At 39.3% G+C, this 21,984-nt stretch overlaps 1 protein-coding gene across 1 annotated transcript; it reads right to left on the minus strand.

Moving 5' to 3' along the window:
• Positions 1 to 394: 394 nt before the first annotated feature.
• cavin1a (caveolae associated protein 1a) lies at positions 395 to 21,473 on the minus strand. Its single transcript, XM_023282069.3, has 2 exons — positions 20,651 to 21,473; positions 395 to 3,543 (listed from the first exon to the last, which is right to left on the minus strand). Exons 1-2 carry the CDS (start codon positions 21,149 to 21,151, stop codon positions 2,776 to 2,778), a joined length of 1,269 nt encoding a protein of 422 aa, XP_023137837.2. The 5' UTR covers positions 21,152 to 21,473; the 3' UTR covers positions 395 to 2,775.
• Positions 21,474 to 21,984: the final 511 nt, after the last annotated feature.

Below are 21,984 nucleotides of genomic sequence, written 5' to 3' on the forward strand. Positions count from 1 at the left end.
TAAAGCCAATCAGAAAGCATCTTATGAGCAGTAGGGGTGGGACGTTATAGCGAGGTTGGTTGCGGTTGCTCTGTTTACTGCTGTCGCAACTGAGCTGTTCCGCCCAGCCCACCCTCCCCGCTGGTGGAAAGCAGAGCAGCCCCACGCAGTCGTCATTTCGGAGGGAGGGCGAGCATTTCGAAAGAACAGCCAGCCTAGAAGTCATCTGAGTTACTGGCAATGCCTACGTCATCAAGACTTTAATAAGTGCTGTTTATTATTGACCCCTTCCAATCAAAATTCACTGTCTGGTTTACCCGAGCCTCTAGTCACAATAGAATACAATACATAATATGACACACGGATTTAGAATAAGGCCATAAATTTAATTAAAACGAAATAACAGACAGTAAAGTGTATTATTCAGTAAGCCTTTATTTATAATGAGACGGTTAGGCAAAAACGAACCTTAAACACAACAGAATCAGGCAAGCTGCACTACTTCAGTATGAATCAGTAACACCAAGAGCAACTATATGTTGCAGCAGTGTGGCTACTTTTATGTCTGTCTATACAGACAGCGCATATTCTAAATCACATTTATAGCAGTCTGGTTTAACATTTTAATAACCAGTAGCTTAAAGCAAAATATACATGAGGGCAAAAACACACATTTCATCAACGGGATCAATATCTTACAGGTGTTAGTGAGACAATTTAAATATTTGTGTCAAAAAAGTCAATAAAAACATAATGCTACAAAACTTCAAAGCCTATAGGATTTTACAGGGCTATAACTGATTTCTTTTTTAAAATTCTATGACACTTTCATTTTATGCTCGGGTAAATGGTATGCACATACAACACACTCGCAAACACACACACATACAGACAAGCATCCTTGTTCTCTGTCTTTCTCACTGTTCCCTACCCTGCTCAGTGCTCACAGAGAGCACTCTGCTTAATTGCATTTTCCCCTGCCCATTGATTATTTTAATGGTGTTCCATGTTACACAGTGGGTCTCCGTGTGCCTGCGCCACATCAAGGTCGCACCTCCTCTCCAGGGAGGAAAATGGAAGCCACACATTCGCATCGTTCCTGTCTTGGAGACTTGTGCCTTGCATGATCAAATGTAGCTATGATTAAACATTGGCCTTGTCATATTCAGAAAAATTTCAATTGCACTACTGCCCTCTCACCCTGCATGCATCCCTACCTTATAATGACAACCTCATGTCATGATTTATGATCAGATGGCTTTTGTCAAGGGGTGTGCTCCTTTTATAATCCAGTGGAGGTCCACAAGATTGCACCTGGTCTCTGAAAAAATGTTTCTGGACAGGATAATACTGTAGCGGCGTTCTGACATTTATCAAAGTGCCATTCCTTTCATAATACCTGGCAGTGTGCTGTCTCCGTTCAACCGCAATTAGGATGACATTTTCCTCTCCACCTGTTACATAGCCAGTCATTAAACCGTCATCTTGCCTTTCAGATCATCCTTTTTCTGCCTGCAATTACTTTGGGGAAATATAATAGGGATGTGCAAAAGTACTTTGATGAGCTGTGGCCATGGTGACGCAGTCATTTTTATTCTCCTCTGTGCAGCAGTGTGCTATGTGAAACTTAGCGAGTACAATATGTCCAACATATGTGATGCAGAAAATGTACATCAAAACAGTAAAGTGATGATCAAACCATGACTTCAAGCATGCATTGATAAAATACACAGCAACAAATGTTACATTCTAGATTTCACTATCATGAACTGTAAGTATTTCATTACATTACAGCTGAAATGTTTTAATGAGCGACCAAATCAGGAAACAAAAATATAGTAGCACAACATATCCCCCTCCCCCCCACGAAAACATAATACAACTTAAAACTCAATAGCAGGTTCTTTAAGGACTGTGTGATTGTTTGCCACTACCTTTTTCATCAAAGCACAGAAAATGTACAAAAAGGATACTGACTTAATGTCTGTCTTCAGAAAGGCCAAAAGTGAGGTCTTAAAACCAGTATCTTTCCCTATTTAGTGTGGTCTTCTAAATGTTTAAACATCCCGATAGTTGAATTTGTCAGTGTTTCAATGTTCCCAATAATTTTTTTTAGACATTACACATCTATTTTCAGTCATTTACACTTCAGTCTTTTATACTGACAAACATTACATCGTAAGATTTGGCAAAATGTAATGTAAAGTAGTTGTCAGGAAATTTTTTTTTTTTACTTTTTGTAAACCCTTTAGTTCAAGTCCAGTCACACTCAACTCCTTTCCTCCAGCACTCTCAGTTCTGTATTATTCTGTAGGCCTACTTGCCTACTTTTTGTTTCACACATGCACAATTCTATACTTAAACCATCCATTATATCATTACAACAACACATCTTGCCAGCAACTTTCTTTTACCATACATATGAATGTGCACGTGATACATAGGAAATGCTAAACATGACGTCTTCATAGCAAAGATGTTTTTTTCTTATAGCCACACAATGAATCAAACAAACAGCAAATACTCTGGATTTAAAAGTCTAGAATGACCAGTCAGCCTGTAGGAGATTTCATATTTTGTCATATTTGTTTGCTAAATATGAGCAAAAAGTTATCACCTTCTGGGTAAAATACAAAGAGAAAAGAAAAAAAGTAAGTTGTCATAGATTGTGATCACATCGAAAAAGTCCCCAGGACCATTACTGTGTCCTTGTGATTAGACTCTTCCACCTACCACGACTGCTTCCTTCATCATCCTTGTATCTTTTCCATCACAGCCCTGTGAAGCTAAGAGGCTTTATTCACGTTGGGCCATTTTTAGGTGGTCTGGCTCCACACTGACCAGCTGAGAGTCTTCAGTCACTGCCAACAGAGTCTCCATCTCTGGGCTGTCTACACTCACCAGCTCATCTTCCTCCACCTCCACGTGCAAACCCAGCCCGTTCTCCTCTCCGCCTGGCTGAACCTCTGCCTCGGACACCTCCACCATCTCTGTGTTCTGCATCACCTCCTCCTCTCCTTCTCGAATCTTCTTAACATGGAAGGTAAAGGGGGGTACACGGTACACAGTGGTCTTGGAGCGAGCATAGACCGTGTGGTCAGGGGTGAGGGACTTCTTAACCTTCTCTTTGGAGGTCTTCATCTTCGCCCTGCGCTCCTGGTTGGGGGTCATGCGGGTCCCGAGCTTGCCAATCTTCTTCTCGAGGCTGTGCTTGGTTTTCTCCAGGTTGTCACGGGTTCTCTGTCTTGTCTTCTCCAGGTTCTCACGGGTTCTCTGCTTGGTCTTCTCCAGGTTTTCCTTGGTCTTTAGTTTGGTCTTCTCCATTTTCTCTTTGGAGAAGGCTTTCTTTATGTTGTCCACCTGCTGTTTGGTGGTGCGCTGGAGGCGTTTTGTACGAGACTCTTCGATAATCTCCTCAATCTCCACCTCTTCATCTGAGTTGAGACTGGCTGGACATCCCTCTTGTTCCTCCTCTGGTATTTGCTCAAGGCCCTCCACTACTTTACCTTCAACTACTGTCTCTCCTGTCTTGGTTTTGGATGCCTTTGGTGGCTTCACTTGGTCCTGAGGACACAAAATAGGACAGATAAGAATGACAGAAGACTATCAAGCCACAGCAGATATTTTGAGGGATTACAAAGTGTCAATTTAATATTTTCAATTCAACATTTACTAGAATGTCAGCAGACATCAAGCTCCACTGATTGTACCGCTGATTAATGTAAATCATGGCATTTCGTTTAGTATGTTGTGCAAATTGTCACCCTGAGAAAATGAAGATAATGGACTTGTGGGAGAAATGAAAATGAAAATGTGACTGTGATACATTGCAGAGGCATGTGCCATTTCAGTGCACAGCAGTTCAGTTTAATGCTGGTGCGGAGTGCCACCTAGTGGTGCCCACAATCATCATGACCAGTTGTCTTAGATTTTAAGTCTAAAAAATATAAGAACATAGCTTGGTGTACTCACATGTATTGCATGACACAGCTTTGTAAGATTATTATAGCAATGGGCTTTAAATTCAATTTAAAGAAATCCTACATTTTCTGTAAAACCCACCAAACTGAAACTAAAGCCAACTAATTGTGGTATCTAACCACAAGTGAGTTTCCTGCCATTGTGATATCATTTCTGTATAAAAACTTAAATTCACACACTCTGTTATGACATTTTTGAAAAAATCAAAACATCAGCAAACATTTCCAGCTTACATTTTATATATAGAAATGTTTGGAAAAATTATAGACTATCTATAAATTCTAAAAGGTATGTCATTCAGCATGTTGTTCTGATTTCACTGGAAATGCTTGGTGGTTAGTGCAGTTTCATTTTATCATATAACACAAGTAGTACAGCAGTTTCACACCTGGTCACAAATATCTTTATATGTAAACCCAGAAGTAGGCCCATACTATAAGTTTTGTTTCCAGTAATATAAAAACGCGGCCCTTTGTAAAACCAGATGCATACACTTACATTCCTTCCTAGTCTTACTTCACCATTTAGGGGAAAAGGTCTAAAATTCTGCAATGCAAACAGGATTGCAAAAAGGTTTTCGATGAACCCACAAATGAAGGGCATGTCTTTGTAGCTGCAAACACACAAACAACAGACTATACTGCAATGCTAATAGCTGCCAATCAATCATCACTACAGCAGCCACTTTTCCTTGTTGTTTGGCAGGACTCTGTCAGTGTGGTACCATGATAGTCACATAGGGAGAAGCAGTATTATGCTAAGAATACGATCCCCCCAGCAGCATGTCTGTGATCCCTGTGGGGATTAGCGGTCCCACCCAGCTGCACCTCAGTGCCACACCTCACAGCTTTCTGTGGATTTTATCCCAGAACTGTCGCCATCTTCAGTTACTTTGTAGATACACTCGCTGTTGTAATTTTGAAAAAACAAAATACATCGAAATGTTAAACTAAGTCACCATGGACTTTACAGAGGCCAGCCTTAGAATATGTACTGCCGGCTTCACCAATAAGGATTTTTCTTTTAGAAACCCAAACTGGGACTGATTAACTGATGTTCCTAATAGTGTTTTCTTAGATTTCCAATTACCTTATATTTGGACTGTTTATATAGTATACAATGAAAATAGTGAATTACAAGAATTTGTTCATTGTTAAAGTTATTTTTTTGGCTTTATATGACAAGTTAGTGGAGAGGCAGACAGGAAAGTAGGGATAATAATAATAAGAATAAGAATAAGAATAAGAATACATTTATAAAGTGCTTTCAGTCAAAGTGCTGTACACAGACATAAAAACAATAAAAACAAAACAATAAAAATGGGGCGAGGACCTGCAGCAAAGGGCTGTGAATGGAATCAAACCCAGGCCGCTGCGTCTGGGAATCTAGCCCCTGTTTATGGGTCGCCCAGTCAACCAGTTGAGCATTCTGGGCGCCCCAAGAATTTGTTCATTCAATTCAATTTCATTATTATCAACGTATGAAAGCTGTAAAATTAGAATTTCTATTCTCACATTCAGAATGAATTTCAATGTTCTTGTGGTTACTTTTAAAGCCCTGCATGATCAAGTCACTGCAAACATAACTACTGCATTCATATGTCACCTATAGATCTCTAAGGACTTCTGATCCAAGTGCATTTGATAAACTAAATGAGTCTGTGCTTTTACATTGTGGCTTCTAAAGTTTAGAACTCTCTCCTGTTGGACTTCAGCTCTGTGTAAACCTTTTAGCATGTTTAGATCTTGCCTTTGCAGGCTCACAAATTGCAGGAGCCTATTTATCTTGTCATAGGATTCAACACCTCTTCATTAAGAATACCGTTAAAATAGTTCAATAAGGCTGCAATAATTTGTCTAATTAATCATCACCCCCATGTCAAAGAATCAGTTTTGTTTAATAACAAGTGAGCATCTTTATCATTGTGATTTAAAGCATAATCACCCCCACCTCCTAGATGTCACTTCAGATTAAATCATCACTGGCTCTGCTCCTCCCTGTCCTCTTTATCATCTCATGTGACACAACAAACAAGTACTACATCCTCTTTAGCTCACATGTGTTGTATTCTATAATGGCAATGTAGTCACAAAATGTGACAACTCACTTTCATAGAGACGTTTTGCCACTCAACATCTAGTCAACTAGAGATCAGAGGTAGATTAAACATACAGTACTAAGAGTAGAGCATAGGAAAAGATAGCAACAAATACAAATACACATTTATACTATATTAGTTTAATCTGTTAAGGCTTAAAAGTAAACATTTTTACTGATTAACATTTTGTCAGTTATATTTATACCAGTGTTTCACAGTAAGAGCAAAAAATTTGAAATGAACAACAAAATCATTAACTAACTTCATAAAAAATATATTTAATTCCTAACATTTGACTCCTGAAAGACACCTGTCTGATCACATCGACAGCACATCTCCCTGGGAAGTTGAAATGCTGCCATACGATCCAATCATAAAATGGACATTGAATCCTTATCTGGAGCTGTGTATGGTGCGATCCTGGCCAACCCGCTCTGTATGGGTTTATTTTGGGCTGGCCTTTCCCTCTCTCTGAATTCCATCTACCGTTCTCTGGCTACCAGCCACTGCAGCGCTCAGTCTTACCGACACCCCCCACCAAACAACACCCTCCCCTCACGCACAGCAACAGATATATACACTGCTGCGTCGCCACAGCAACCACCTCCTCATGTTGTCTCTGGTGGGTGGTGAAGTTAAGCTGGATAAACAGCTGACATCTATACAACAATATACCGACATGATGTTCTTAGTTGTTCTAAGAGTATTACAATTAGACTAAAATAAATACTGCACCTGCTTTGAACATATGCAGACTGAGGAAAGTGAGATTGAGCTATAAAAATAACATTAATGAAAGATATTTTTGACTGCATGAGCACATGACTTCACTGGAACATTTTTCCTTGTATTTTCCCAAAATGTGACTAGTTTTTGACAGAATTAAGTTAAGATTTTAAAATAAACCCTCACAGAATAATCATGTGTAATTACAGAGACATAAAATACATAAAAAACACATTGCACAATGTGTATGACTGTGTAAGGAACGGTGACCTCATATGTCCCGGACAGAACTTGTTTGCTGCTGCAAGGGGGAGTTTGACTGAGGGGCTGCATTACTAGTGTTAGTAGTATTTAATATAATACATACATATGTTTAAAAAATTAAAAATTAAAATTAAAAATTAGATACTGTATTAAAATTGTCTTGTTTTTCTTGAAAAACCCAAAGGAAAGACCGCCTCTGTAAAAATAAAAATGTAAAAATTACGTAACTACGTGTGAGTATGAGTACTCATGCAGACGTGTGCACACACACAGTTAGAGACAGTTTTTTTTTCCATGAAGCCAAACTACGAACACCTGAACAGGAAGCTTCTGTAGTCAATGGAAAACAGCAGTGCTGGGCATGCAGAGAGCCAGTAAAGTCATAAATAGCAGGAAAAATACAACATGGTGAAGAACAACAGTGTGCCTCACTAATGCTATGTAATGCTAATCAAGATCTTCACCGCACAATTTGATAGTGAGTTTTTCTGGGAAGTATTTTTGACTTAAACACAAGGAAAAAGCTCAATGATTTTCTTTGTTTTTCTTAAAGGTTTCTGGTTTAAATGTTCCACATGTTCTTGATCAAATTATAACATTACGCTGCTCTGCTCTGATACTGTGAGAGAGTATAGCCTGGGCAGCTGGAGTTTTGGCTCATAATGGTATTGATAATTTGTTGCTTAAAGTATTCTAAACACAAATGCATAGCAATAAACAAACAACATTCATATGGGGCCTTTATATTTTTTCATAATTGTAACATCCAAACTGTGTGGAAAATTTCACAGTGTTAAATAAACAGTATTCTCTGGTGGGCAAATGATGTAACAGTAACTGTTTCTGAAATGCCTCAAACTTACTTTGCTACACTCCCTAAAGTTATTTATGGGAGCTATTCCTACCACTTTGTTAAGCCCATGGCTGCAGGAGAAAAAAAATCTAATTTACTGATTTAGATAAACTTAATTAGTAATGGCAGAAACTTAATGTTGCAGAATTTAAATGCTGATTTTCTTTTCAAGATTTACATATTGTGTTCACATGCACAACTGCTGTTCAAAATTTTAAAAAGGATTCATAGAAGACAAAATGTTGTTCCTTTGCCCAATTCAAAAAGCTGCACACACAGTAATTGAGTACATAACACATAAAAAAAAAATCCTGTTAAATAACATGGAAATGCTAGTTGGACTAACCTAATTTTACAGTAAAAATCTTAAAAAACTTGTGTTTATGCAAAAAAATCATGAAATAATTAACAATACCTTTGACTGTGGAGGAAAATTCAATCTCCCTGATTCAGTGTTGTTTGGTGGTTGAACACAGTTTCATTAAAAGCTGTCAGAACTCAAACATATTGATGCAAACTATTACATATTATTACATAATTTTTTTAGAGTACTTTCCAACATACACACAGACACAGATAATCAAGCATACAAGTAAATATTGTCCTGGCTAAACTATGAGTCTCTGCAAGAGGACATAGTGAGAGCTAGTGATGAATTTGGTTGTTATATTTTAGTCACATTTTTAAAATGCTTTAGTTGTTTTTAGACTTTCAGGGCTCATGGGAACGTTGCTGGCTGAAACATTTCCCTGTTTGCATTCTGAAAACCTGACTCAGCCGGCTCTGTGGAAATTGTGATAATATCAGTGAGCCCTGTTTGGGTTTCCCGGCTTGATTACAAAGCTTGACGACTAATATGTGAAGTCCATTAGTGTCCCTGTGTTATCAGCCTCTCTCCTCACACTTAACGACAGTGGAAATGTCCACGTGTGTGTGTGTGTGTGTGTGTTTACTGACCGGTGCTAGGGGAATAGTGACAGAGTATGCATGCTCTATTCAACAAGTAGAACATGTCTTGCTAATGCTTCTTCCCTCCAAAAGTATGAATCATAATTCATGGAAAAGTTGGCTAGAAAGCGTAGGAACTCTGTCTCCCTCTGAGTGTGTCTTTGATTTGCTAAGACAAGCCAACAACTGTCTGAGCTGAAGCAGGAGATGCAATGAAAATGTCCCAGAAGCATGAGGGGAGAAATTCTAGCATATAACAACTGCTTCAACTCAAAAAGGAAAAACGAGTGAGGCAGAAAAATTAAGCAGAAAAAATATGCATTTAGAATCAGCATCACCTGGAGGAAATCAGAACCTCCTGATGGACATGAGTATTAAATTATTTTCAATAAGAATGCTTCACGCTGCTCATGTAACAGCAGCGATGCCTTTTCATCGTCTAAATATTATCAGAGGAAAAATATCCTGTCTGATTCATACAAAGGCTGGCGGATAAAGTAACCCCCGACTGTTACCACGGACAACAGAGACATCAGTGGCCTCAATCAGCACTATAATGGGACCACAGCTGCTTTGATTAAAGCCGCTGGCATTTATTGGTCTCCGTCGCCTTTTCTGTCTCTGTAGCTGCTTTTATAAGAGCTTCACTAATCACCAGGTTCAATATTCTTGCTGAATTGCTTAAATATGGTACCACTGACAACACCACAGGCATGTCAGTGAAGTGACCGGAATACAAGAATAGTAAGTTTTGATCTCACAAGTTACATGCACACACAAAAATGTCCATATGTTCTGCGCAGGATGTTTCCCTTTGGTACTTGTAAAGTGGTTGTATGATATTTAGTGATATGTGCAATCATAAAAATAAATATGGGTAACAACTGCTTTGCAACATATTTAGTATACAATGGTAATAGACCAATGCACACTAAAAAGAAATTTAATGTACCAGTTTCCACCTCTTAATTAAATGCATCGTTACAAGACAAAAATCTACTGATTTTGCTCAACCTTCTAATTAGCTAATGGTGGTTAATGTAATGATTTTGGTAATTGCATCAATTTAACATTGTGTGTAATTTATCGTCAAATTTCTGTGAGTTGATTTAAAACTAAATTTAAGTTGAGGTATCTTAACTAAATTGGCTTGATAAGTTCAGGATTTCCAGTCACTTCCTTTATCTTAACATACCTGGACAATGTAAGACAGTTAACACTGGTACTTAAAACATAACATAATAAAACATAATTTCATTAAAAGTTGTCATAATTTTTTAAAAAACAAAAAAAACCTGTAAATAATAAATATATATTGTCGATTGATTACAACAGTGACTTTATGGTATAAAGCAAATCTTAAAATGTCTATGATTACATTCTGTTGTGACTAACTGGAAACATGTTTTATTTATGACTAACTTTCCTACTTGCATTTAGAATAAATATGACAATTATTACAAATCAACAATTCATCAATATAGTGGATAAATGATGTCGCCAGCTGTTAGGAAATGTATATGTATTTTTGTTTAGATAGCGTATCCATGCACAATAACAGAGACGGTCTCGATCCACTTACATGTATGCAAACATTTAGCAGACCTGTAGACAGACACACACTATTCCTTTTGAGGCAGTGTGATGAAAAGCTTCTCCGGTGAGTCACAGGAGCAGCTGTCTGATCCTGTCCAGTCCTTGCAGCTGTGCACTTAGCTTTCACAATGAGTGATATCACTGAACCATGTGCCCCTCTAGGACAGGAGAAGGCCAAACGATAGATTGACATGTAGCAGAACTGGAAGTTCGCGTGTTTGAACCCTGCATGGGCCAGAATTGCGATGCTTTGATCCCTATAGAGTGCTAGGAGGCTAAAATAAGGACGCTAATGTGCTCTGGTCATTAATATTGATGCCACCTACACTCTGCTAAATAAGGCTCAAACAATCCACAGACAACTAGCCAGCCACCTACTACCTCAGGTATTGTGGGGTGACTCCTATGACTGAGGGCACAATGCAAATTCTGTTTCCTGAAGCTCTCGGATGGTACCATGTGTAAGAGTCCTGTGGGTAATGGAAATATTAACAAGCAATCCCACTCTGTCTATAGGTAGATTCATTCAAATAGAGGGCTACTGTATATCGTAGAGCCAACACGGCGATGTCATGTTACAGTTCACGCCACAGGAAGGGAGTTCCTCGGTTTTTCTGTCACAATAATTTGTGATTTCACACACATGGGGAAGCCCTTTTCCACAGCTCAGCCTTCCCACATTCATAATTCCAAAACCACTGGAATCCCAGCAGGGTTAGTCCCATTCAGGGATAGAAAATTTACTTTTCCATTTACGCCTCTGTGTGAACTGGCAACTACAGTGCTGGAATATATTATATAACCATCTCCTCCTCTCCAAAGGTTCCACATTGACGACAGAGTGCAGTAAGTGCAGTTTCAGACAAATACAATTCTCAGTTCATATTTTCCACTTGTGTACTTGGAAGCTTGAAACTGGCTTACACATAAGCATGAATTTAAACATCTTCCTACAAACATGTAGATTTGGAAGATTATTTCAACTATTTTAATGTTTACTGAGGTGAAAAAGTATGCTGTGATAAGGACTGTATTCATTGTATTCTTTTCAGTGCAAAATTACTGCTTTACAGGATTATGTGATGTGTAGATCTAAGCTGCACACATGAATACACTAATGAGGCCAACTTCAGGAAACTGTACTACTTAACTCCATTTAATACACCAATGTAATGTCTAATGAGCAATAACTCCTGCCAAGTGCAGGAAGGAGGACATCCAGCCAATCGCTCATACACTTTAACTTGTTGAAGTGAGCAGCCAGGTCATTATAGTTAGAAGAACTGACATCTACAGGAGATGCCAACATATATCAACCACTGAGCTGTCTTTGTACTAATGATATTAAAATTCCGTGAGGAATTAATAAAGTTCTGTATTTAATCTAAACGCGAGCAACGAACCTAATCTAAACAGTGTGTTTGTGTGAGCAGTAATAATTTTCTAAGGCTGACTTTTGAAAAGCCTGAACAGCTTTCCGGATCAGTCTTGTAAGATTGTAAAAGCAGAAATCACTGCTGAAGTAAGTACCCACACCAGCATAGAATTTTTAGAATATAGTCAAATCGTTCACCTTAAAGTTCACCTTTGACACTGATAACATAGTTTAGTTACTATGTCTCTTATTTATAGATTAATCATCCAAAATATTCATGTGCATGCAAAATCTAATGCCAAGGGTACCCAAAACCCACAGTGTCCTGGCACGATCGCAGTAACAGCCTATAATTCACATACCAATGACAAGAACAGCAAGCTGTCAGAGCAGGAGTGAAATACACCACCGGGTAACCTGACTGTTGCACTTCAGACTGAGGGTTTGCACAGACTAGACTTCACACGCAACGTGTTAAGTTACAGGAATAACAGTTACATATATTAATAGTGAATGCATGGATGCAGCTTTGATTGCCACTTTTAGTGCAGTTAAACGATTCTTTAAAACATATTTGGTATCTCAATGTGCAGGAAGTTTAAGTTTTACCTATAGAAGTTTTCATATATACATTTCTAGTACTGATGTTCAGTGTGTCTGACAAACAAAAAACATTTATCTATTTAAAAAAAAAAAAAACTACTCATACAGTACAAAATACAAATGAATGAATCAATCAATTGGTGCTACTAATTGCTAAATTCAGACCCTCTCAATGAAACAGGACACTACACCATTCCATTGCATTGCTACTGGTGTATTTATAATCACAGACAGCATAACAGTTTCCTTTAATACACCAACTCAGATCATTTGGCCAACTTTATATTTTGGCTATGGCCTCGTAGATCAAGGGTGTGCCTACAAATCTTGGAATAAACAGCATGCAGAGTATCAGCAACTTCCAGCAGGTTGTGATGTGCTATGAGGACACATTTCTGTTAGTCGGCCAAGAAGCTGGATGACAACTACAACTGTTCAAATTGACGGGCGACCTGATCGGTCTCCCAGCTGGTAGATCCTGTCTGCTGAGGTGGGATGGGGATGTTGGGTGAGATGGGAAGGCAGCTGCAGCCTTAGATCAGGACAGATAAAATCTAGTTATTTTAACAGAGGCAACTCAAACAGTCCTCTGAACCTCATAGCAAAACAGCTGGACTGTATCATGGTGTGCACGTGCAGATGGGCTTAGGTTTGAACACAAGACTATAACATATGTTCATGGGGATTGATTGAGAGGTATTTTGGTGTTGCCATGCAATGTACAACATAAACTAATAATAAACTGATGTCTTTAAACAACTCAAGCCACATTGGTCGTATTTCCTTTAACCAACATCATCATGCACCTTTTAAAAATGCTCTGCACCATATAAATCACAGGTGGTCCAAAAGGTGCTGCAGGAGACTGAATTCATATTCACATTCAAACATTATAAAACCAACAAACAGCCACATTACAGACATCTACTAATAATTGATAATAATTATGTACAGACATGTGCAGTGTTTTCACGTGTTTAAATACCAAGTGTCCTCTTTCTGCAGGACAAACTGTATATCCTACCGAGAGGAGCACAGGAAAAGATACAGTAACACTATCAGCGAATCCACCTCCAACATCTTGTATACACACACCACAACCCCACAGTGTTGCACACTTGATCTGAAAGGCAGAGCAAAGAGAAAATGTGCTGTATGTGAGTTCGTAAAATTACACCTGTCCAATAATGGCAAATAACTGTCGGCCCTTAGGGAGTCGTAATTGCACAAAATGCTTGTTCCTCTCAGTGTCATTTTTTTTCTTCATGAAAATTCATCCTTGATCTACTAAAACAAACAGAAAAACAAGGTGAACAATAGCAGAGGATGCTGGCTGGTTCACACGCGACATCAATAGAAGAGTTTTTAAAGTGTGGACAATGGTTTGGAGCTAAAATATGAAAGAATTACAAACAAAATGGAAAAGGTCTGTTTTTCCTTTGGGTTGAGCTCATTTGTTCCTTGCCGTGAACAAAATATATGTGTGTGTGTGTGTGTGTGTGTGTGTGTGTGTGTGTGTGTGTGTGTGTGTGTGTGTGTGTGTGTGTGTGTGTGTATGAGTGAGAGAGAGAGAGAGAAAGATCAGAGCAGCTCAACATCCACATTTGGCCGAACAAGCCAAAAGAAACGCCGCTCTGGCTCCATTGTGTCGCTGGTTGCCGCTAAAACAAATGAAACGAGAGGGAAAGACAAGCAAGGGAAACACTAACTTAACTCGAATGGAATGGTTTTACAATTTGGAAAATACACATATTTGCTTCCTTTTAGGGAGTTGGATGAAAAGATCAATATCCTTCTCATATTTGTAAGTGAAACCACTGGTTTAGTGTAAAACTACAGATTGCTGGACTGTTTCTTGGCCAGGCAGTCACTTTCTGGAGACGTGAATTTTCAAGGCAACCAGTGGAGACTCCAGGAAATTGTGGCATCCACTCAATAAATAGTCTAACTTTTGCCACTGCTGTTACACAAAATATATAAGGCATGACACATGAGTGTAGAAGATAGATTTGTATCCTCGGGAGAGACCCAATAAGAGTAAATAAATTTATCATAATCTTGCAGGTAACCAACCCAGCCTAATAGACAATTCTTTACATACAGGGGCTCACACAGGGCTTAGCTCAGAAGACGCTGGGCATGGTAGCTGACATGCAATAATGAAATGTGGGGCCTGCCAGACATCTTTCCACCCACCCAGGAAAGACGAGGACAGCCTTACAGAAGGACAGGGAGGAGAGACGGGATGAGGACAGCATATTTACAAGTGCTGATGCAAATACTGAATGAGCCACGCACTTAGTTCTGGATTGGATGTCTGAGTGGGAGTAAAATGGGATAAGTAGATAGTGATAAGGGAGAGAATCTGAGATGAAGGGAGGAGAAGAAGTGGGCATGTTGGCAGGAGGGGCAGAGAGATGCCAGCTGGATGAATCACGACACTAAATTGGTGCTGCAGCTATTCGCTCTTGTCTGCAAGGGTCTGCTAAGTGCTTCATAACCACCTTTTCTCTAATGAAGCTGTGTGTGTGGAAGCAGTGATTTAGTGGGATGAAGTAGCCAAAAGCTTTGCCGTGATCATTATGTTTGGACTAAGTGGAACTGAGTTATTACAGAGTCTGGGCAGAGTTAACTGCTATTAAAGAAATGTGTGCTGGGGCTGAAAGGTGTCTGAGGCTGGTGTGGAAGTGGTAGTCTGTAACTGAGAAGCCTTACGTCTCCCTGAGAGTTGACCACACGGCTATCACTGTCCTTGAGCTGCAGCCAAACACACCCCAATTCCAGACACACCGCAGTACCGTCTCACACTCTGATGAACATACACTATCATATTGCATAAACCAGATTAATACACTTAATTAAACAGATAATGCGCATTACGAAACACACACATGTGATCCCTTGGCTGGGACACTGTGGTTAAAAATATATATATATCACTTTGAAAGATTCTGTAAAAAATGGTGGAAATATGGCAGCAGGAGTGCCAGAAAAAAATACCTTAAAGAACGATGGAATACTGTAACTCTCAAGAACTGAAAGAACTGTGGAAATAAAAGCTGTGAAATAATGACACTGATTTAAATACAGAAAAACTGTAATTTTATGGTCACAAATTGTAAAAAAAATGACAATTTGCAAAAACACAGATTTTTTTTTATTGTGGACATGATGTACAGTTTTCCCTGTTTACTAGATGCGATATATAATTTAAACAGATAAAATCTCTCATTTACCATTTTTCAGTCCTTAATATAGTTCAAATAATGGCAAATATTTGTAAAATACTGATTTCATGAAAATACAGGCTTTTGATGTGGACAATATTTACAGTTTTAGCTTTTTTTTTTTAAGTTAAACACTTATACCTTTCAATTTAAATACTTCAAATTTATACCTCTTGTGTGATTTTACTAGTTATTTTCTGTAATTGAACAATCTGTAAAACAATACTAAACTGTTCAAAAATGACATTTAAAATCAGTTACAGTGTGGTTAAACTTCACATGTAAACTAAATGAAAAATTTGCACTCATATTGTTGCTTGTGTTGCATTGAAAACATGTTATTTAGTTACTGATTTTGGAATACACAAATTAAATACATTTAAACATAAAGGCAGAATGAAGGTGCCACTACACAAAGTGCACGTTAAAACTTGTGTCTTGTGTCTTTTTAATCAATGCAGCCACTTATCAGAGCAGATATCTTGACTCCATAGTAGGCAGAGCCCTGATTTTCAAGAATGATTAGTTTCCACTGAAGACTACTTTAGGTATGCTAAGCGCAGGACATCAAATTGCATCTGGTGCATCAGCCTGCAGGGACCAGAGCCTCTGAGAGTGTTTGACTAATCCTGAGTGCTCGGTTGTCATTTGAAATATTTGTGGAGGCAGAACTGTAAAACTGCAGTCACACAGCAGGACCTGCTCCTCATACAAGTCTCCTGCTGCTGGACAGACTGTGTGGAACATGGTGGAAGTCTGAGTTCAGTCAGTGCTGGAGCCTTTTGTTTGGTTTCAGGCAGCAGCAGCTTAAGACTTTTACTGCTCATTGAAAGGGCTGTTTAAGGCTGTAATTGACAGTAAATTAAAAAAAATTAGCCAATAAACAATAAAAATTTGGTAGAAAGTACACCTCAGAAATGTGTTAAAAATGGTAAAATACTGTAACATTCAAAAGCTTGTAACATGGGAAAACAGCGTCAATAATAGTTTAAAAGATCATCTACTGTTTTTCAATCCTTAATATGCATTTTTTTCTGTTAAATAGTCCCAAACATGTAAATTACCATAGTTTTGGTAATGTAAATATAGTAAAATATAGGCTAATTTTAAGGTCAAATAGTGTAAACAAACAAATTACAACAAATTACTATGTTTACAGTTTTGACCCATTTATTTATTGCAGTAACCTTGTAAATTAATACTTTTAGATTTAATAATATAGTTTTTTTTTAATTTGTAATGTAACAAAAGAGGAAAAATCTGTGTAATAACACTAAATTGTTCAAAGAATTACATTTGAAAAACAGTTTTTTAGCAAATGAGAAATTGGAACAAGCCAAGAGGGCTTCTAATTTCACTACAAGACACAATTTAAGTTAATTTTTTTAACTTAAATCTGCTGCACTGGCTGTGATAATTACAGCATTTAGAGCCATTAGTGTAACAACCACCATCCCACAGCTTGAGTTAGAAGAACACAGTATTATCTAAAAATCTTTTAATCTGAATATTTTTTGGGGGTCTGGAGTCATTTCTTGACAGCTGCTGTTATCAGCAAACATTAAAACAGGAAATTAGCCTAATGTAGTCGAATGTCTGCTGCATGAGACAGGAAATAAATTTCAACTCATATTGAAAGATTATGTTTGCTTCTCTTGAAACGACGCCGTAGAGGAAAGCAATATCACACACAGTCCAGTCACTGAGGAAACATGCAGGGAGGGTGTGAAGGCAGGAGCTCCACTGAATCACTGGTCATTTGTGCTCTACAGAGCTCTGATGACAGGCCTGTTGTGCTTCGTGCAGAGGGGGAAAAAGAAAACCCCGAGCTGCTGCAAGGACACTCACAGTCAGGGGGCTGTTATTCTAAAAGGCCATCCTCACTTGTCCAAACAAACTCCACTTAACAGTTCTCCCAATCATACATTTCTAATTGTAAACTTCCACAATATAAGTGAAATCTCTCACTTATGCTGCTAAATTCTTAGCTGAGGTGTGACCACAGTGAGGTTAGTTTAAATTTCTATATCATGGGAAAATCCAGTTACACCACTGTCACAAGCCTGATTAATATAGGCAGACTGAGATGTATTGCATGAGACATTATATGGTGGAATATACCTTTAAGTATTTTAAATCACATTTATTTGAGTATTTCTGGTTTATGCTACTTCACGCTACTTGTCTACAGCATGCAGGGAAATATTCTACTTTTTATTCCATTTTTTACTTTGTAAATTCAGATTAAAAAAAAATAATAATTTGAGTAAATACAGTAGTACAATTTGAAATTCATCATAATATAATCTTCTGAAAGGTGCCATTCTGCAAAAATACTACTCTTAGCTTTTCTTCTTGATTTTATATTATGTGCCAATATTTCTGTGCCTTTACTTTACACGTATTTTCACACTGTGGTTTTGTTTCTGTCTCTGAAGTAAAACACCAGAACACTTCTTCCACCACAGCTGACATGAAGTGCATCTGATAAACATGTCTTCACTGCCACACCCTGCTGTTACCAGGGGATCTGCATGCTACCATCATTGCAGGTTTAATTATAAGACACCCTGTTGCAGTCTTTCCGGCCTGCAAAATCTTAAAGTATGTGTCTATTCTCAGAGCGCACAGACGGATGGAGTGACATAAGAGAAAAACACGGCACCTACAGCTAACGGCGGCATCAGCTCAACAAAGCAGGCTACAAGGTCTGGCACAGCAAAAATGTTTCACTTATCTTACTCGGATTCCAGCTTCACTGACACTAACAATGCAGGCGAAAGCTAATATTGGCGAGGAATGGCCACACACACGCAGAAACACACAACGGTAGCTTACATCAATTCCACAGAGGTTTGCATTAACCTCCACATGCTTTACCCTAACCTTTATCTCATCCTTACCCGGGTTCTAATTCTAAACTCATCCCCCTCTAACACATTAACGCACAAAGAGATGGTGAAAAGTGGTGAAACCTGACTGAGAGCCAGTGTTGATTTGCGCCGCTGCCAATATCTGACCACCCTGTCTGTCAGTCAATTAAACTCGACACGGTGCAGCCATCCGCCTGCAATAAATAGACCATGGAAGCCCAAAAAAAGCTGCTGCAACGTGGAAACTGCAGCTCCTACAACTGCTGGGAAAACATGACAGTGACCAAGTGTAGATAGTGATAAGGACCTTAGAGCTGAGGCAGTATTAACAGGAAATCATTCAATTATTTATACAGTGTTGGCTGACACACAATCAAAACTAGATACAAAATATTAAAATCTCAAGCTCTGTAAAACTACAAGTTCTTGCAAGCTGCATTTAGGAACAGAATCCGTAACACGGACAATCGCACGGTTGAAAATGTTTGCAGCAGATCATGCAAACATGTCGCAAACAGCAGGAGGCACCTGCTTTGTGGAGTAATTTATTAAGGTCTAATGTCTATGATTGGATTTCTGCTAGATGCCAATAGTGTAACCTGCTCCCACAGTGGACATCCCAGGAGGGTGAAGTGAAAAGTTTGTGCCTGGCAGCACAGACCCTCAAGTGAGCTCCACTCACGAGAGACATTTCACCCTCAGATTCACTTTGGCTAATGTTTGTAGGAGAAAGGAAGCGTTGGATTTGTCGGCTTTCTCTCCAAAATATTGTATGGTCTTGAGTTTAATGTTTAAATTAGGCAGATAATGTGAAATGTTAATCTTATATCTCAACTAGATTGTTAGACAATGTCTTCTGATGGACTTTTGCAATGTATTTTCTTAGACGTTTATTTTGCACAGGCTGTTCAAAATTTAGTTAAATAAGATTCTAATGTAATGTATCATATCTTGATGACAGTATAGCTTTAATTCTAATTCAGTTTGCAGAGAATGTGTGTTACTTTAAAAACTTTATGCAAAATCCTCTCTTTTCCAGCCAGCTGAGGTTTTGTACATAAATCAAGCACTACTGTTTTCTTGAGCTGCCCCTTAATTTGTCTTTCAGTGACAAATTCCCATTGGCACGAGACTATTTTACCTATGGAATAAACGGACACAGAGTTGCTTACACAACTGCACGTCCTGCTAAAAAAAAAGAGCTGAGGTAGTTGCTGTAGTTAGACTGACTCACGCCTTCACATGTGGATTCATACACTTCTCTTCTTTGTTTTTTTTTGCCTAGTTTCATTCCAAGATAATCGTATTTTCTACCAAAGGAAAAACAACAAAAAAAGTCATGCGAACACTTGTTCAGTTATGTACTTAAGTGCACTGTGAATGGTAATTGTGTGCCACTTCTGAGAAAACTTAATAATAAAACCTACATCTTCATCTTACATGACAGCAGCCTGCCAACTATCTGTCCTCTGAGCTCTCTGAGGCGGGGCGTTGGTTCTGTCTCAAGTAGCCCCTCATGCCTGTGTTTATAGGCCTTATATTTTTATTTACACCCTCTCGTCTTTATATAGTTTTGTTGGGTAATCATGAAGTCCCGTGGAGTGGGAGAGGTCGCTCTATGCCTTCATTTTTCCATGCGAGACACTGTTTTCCCCTTCACTATTAAGAGCCGAATCCACCTCTTGCTAAATACAAACTGTGCAGCAGTTTCTGAATACTGGAGTGCACTGTTGGACACTCGGTAAATATTACAGCCTACTTTTAAATTTGAGGAAAAAATGATTCAGACATTTATGTCATGGAAACCGCAGAGCCGAAGCTTTGGCCTCCATCCTGCATCCTGAAAAACTATCACTCCCCCTTTTTATTCTCACGAACAAAGGTCAACTCATGCTGCAGTGCGACTCTCGCTGCCTTTGCTGAGATGATGTCAAGACGTTTCAGGTGAATTTCACACTTTCACGCAACTTTCCTTTATGATGTGGGGAATGCAACACACCCCTTTCACGTACACCGACTGCATCCACGTCTCAAACATTAGTCATGTTAGCTTCACGTTTTAATAATCACCACATTCTCAAACAAAGCTGCTAAATCAGAAAAGAACACTCCCTCCCCACACTTCACCTGGTAGATGAGGACTTTGAAGTTGCGTCTCTTGAGCAGCTCGTTCTCGTTGCTCTCCAGCTTCTTGATCTGACCCGCCTGCTTCTCCAGGTTGCTGCGCACCGTCTTGACGTTGACGCTGACCTTGCGCACCTTTTCCAGCATTTTGTTGACGGTGTTGGTCGTGCCGACGTGGTTCTTGGACAGCTTAGCCAGCTCCCCTTGGATGGTCGACACTGACTTCTCCATGGCCTCCTGCCGGGCCTCCAGCCCGTTCTGGGTCTGCTGGATCTTGTCCACCACCCCGATGATCTTGTCCAGCAGAGACAGGACCATGACGCCGTTCATCTGAGCTTCACTCTTGTCTCCAGAGCCGGTGGCCAGCACCAGGTCCACCTCCTCGGCGGGGTCCTCGTCATCCACTGCCGGCTCTGTGGCGGCACCCACCAGAGCGACCTCGTCATCATCGTAAGACACTTCTGCGAGGGCTGCGTGCTCCTTCTTGACACCTGCGTCCGCCATCGCTGTCAACTCTGAATACAAACGCTCACTACGGTTAAAAATACACTACTGGAAACTATCTACAGGAGCCCCGCTGCACAGACTCAGTCCTAATACGTTCTCCTTCCTTTCAAACAACTTTCTCGACCACTTTGTTAGCTTCTTCCTACTCAGCTTCACACTTTAAATTTCTCTTCGCCCTTGCTCTCTCGCTCTCAGCCCTCTCTGTCTCTCTCTGCTCTGGGATGCCAGCCAGCCAAGGGGAGTTGGGCCTCTCACAGCTGAAGCATGTGTGCCCTGACTCAAATGCCTCTGCTCCCTGTGAAACCACCCAGTCAGACTTTTCCCTTCTAACACCAGGCCTCCACCCACGACTCCCCCTGCTGCACGGCTCCACCCCACCGTGTCCCCAAGCACAGGGCAGCATATCTCCAGGCTCCACCTCCTGTGGTGACATGATTCCTCTCTAAGGGGAAGGTGAGGGCCACTTGAGGCAAGATCACAAAAAAAAAAAACACATAAGTTCAGACCAGTCCCTGAAATCACAGCTACTGTCTACATGGTGCCATCCCACTGAAGTCTACAACGGATCTAAAAAAAAATAAAGAAATACATTAAAGTTAAATCAAAACTGACACTGTAACAACATTTACTGTCTGTTATTTCTTTTCTTTTCTTGTTATTATTGTAAGTTACTAAAACAGGAAACTACTGGTTATCAGATTACACTACTCTATAGTAGAATATGACGTTTACAGTTTTCTTCTTTTAAAATGTACAAAATGTGACTGCAGACATATGCCATAAACAGCAACATGTTCTTAACATTTATGATCAAGACTTTAAATCTACTA

This window comes from Amphiprion ocellaris, chromosome 19 (assembly GCF_022539595.1).
Source record: "Amphiprion ocellaris isolate individual 3 ecotype Okinawa chromosome 19, ASM2253959v1, whole genome shotgun sequence".
In the NCBI taxonomy this organism is placed as follows: domain Eukaryota; kingdom Metazoa; phylum Chordata; class Actinopteri; family Pomacentridae; genus Amphiprion; species Amphiprion ocellaris.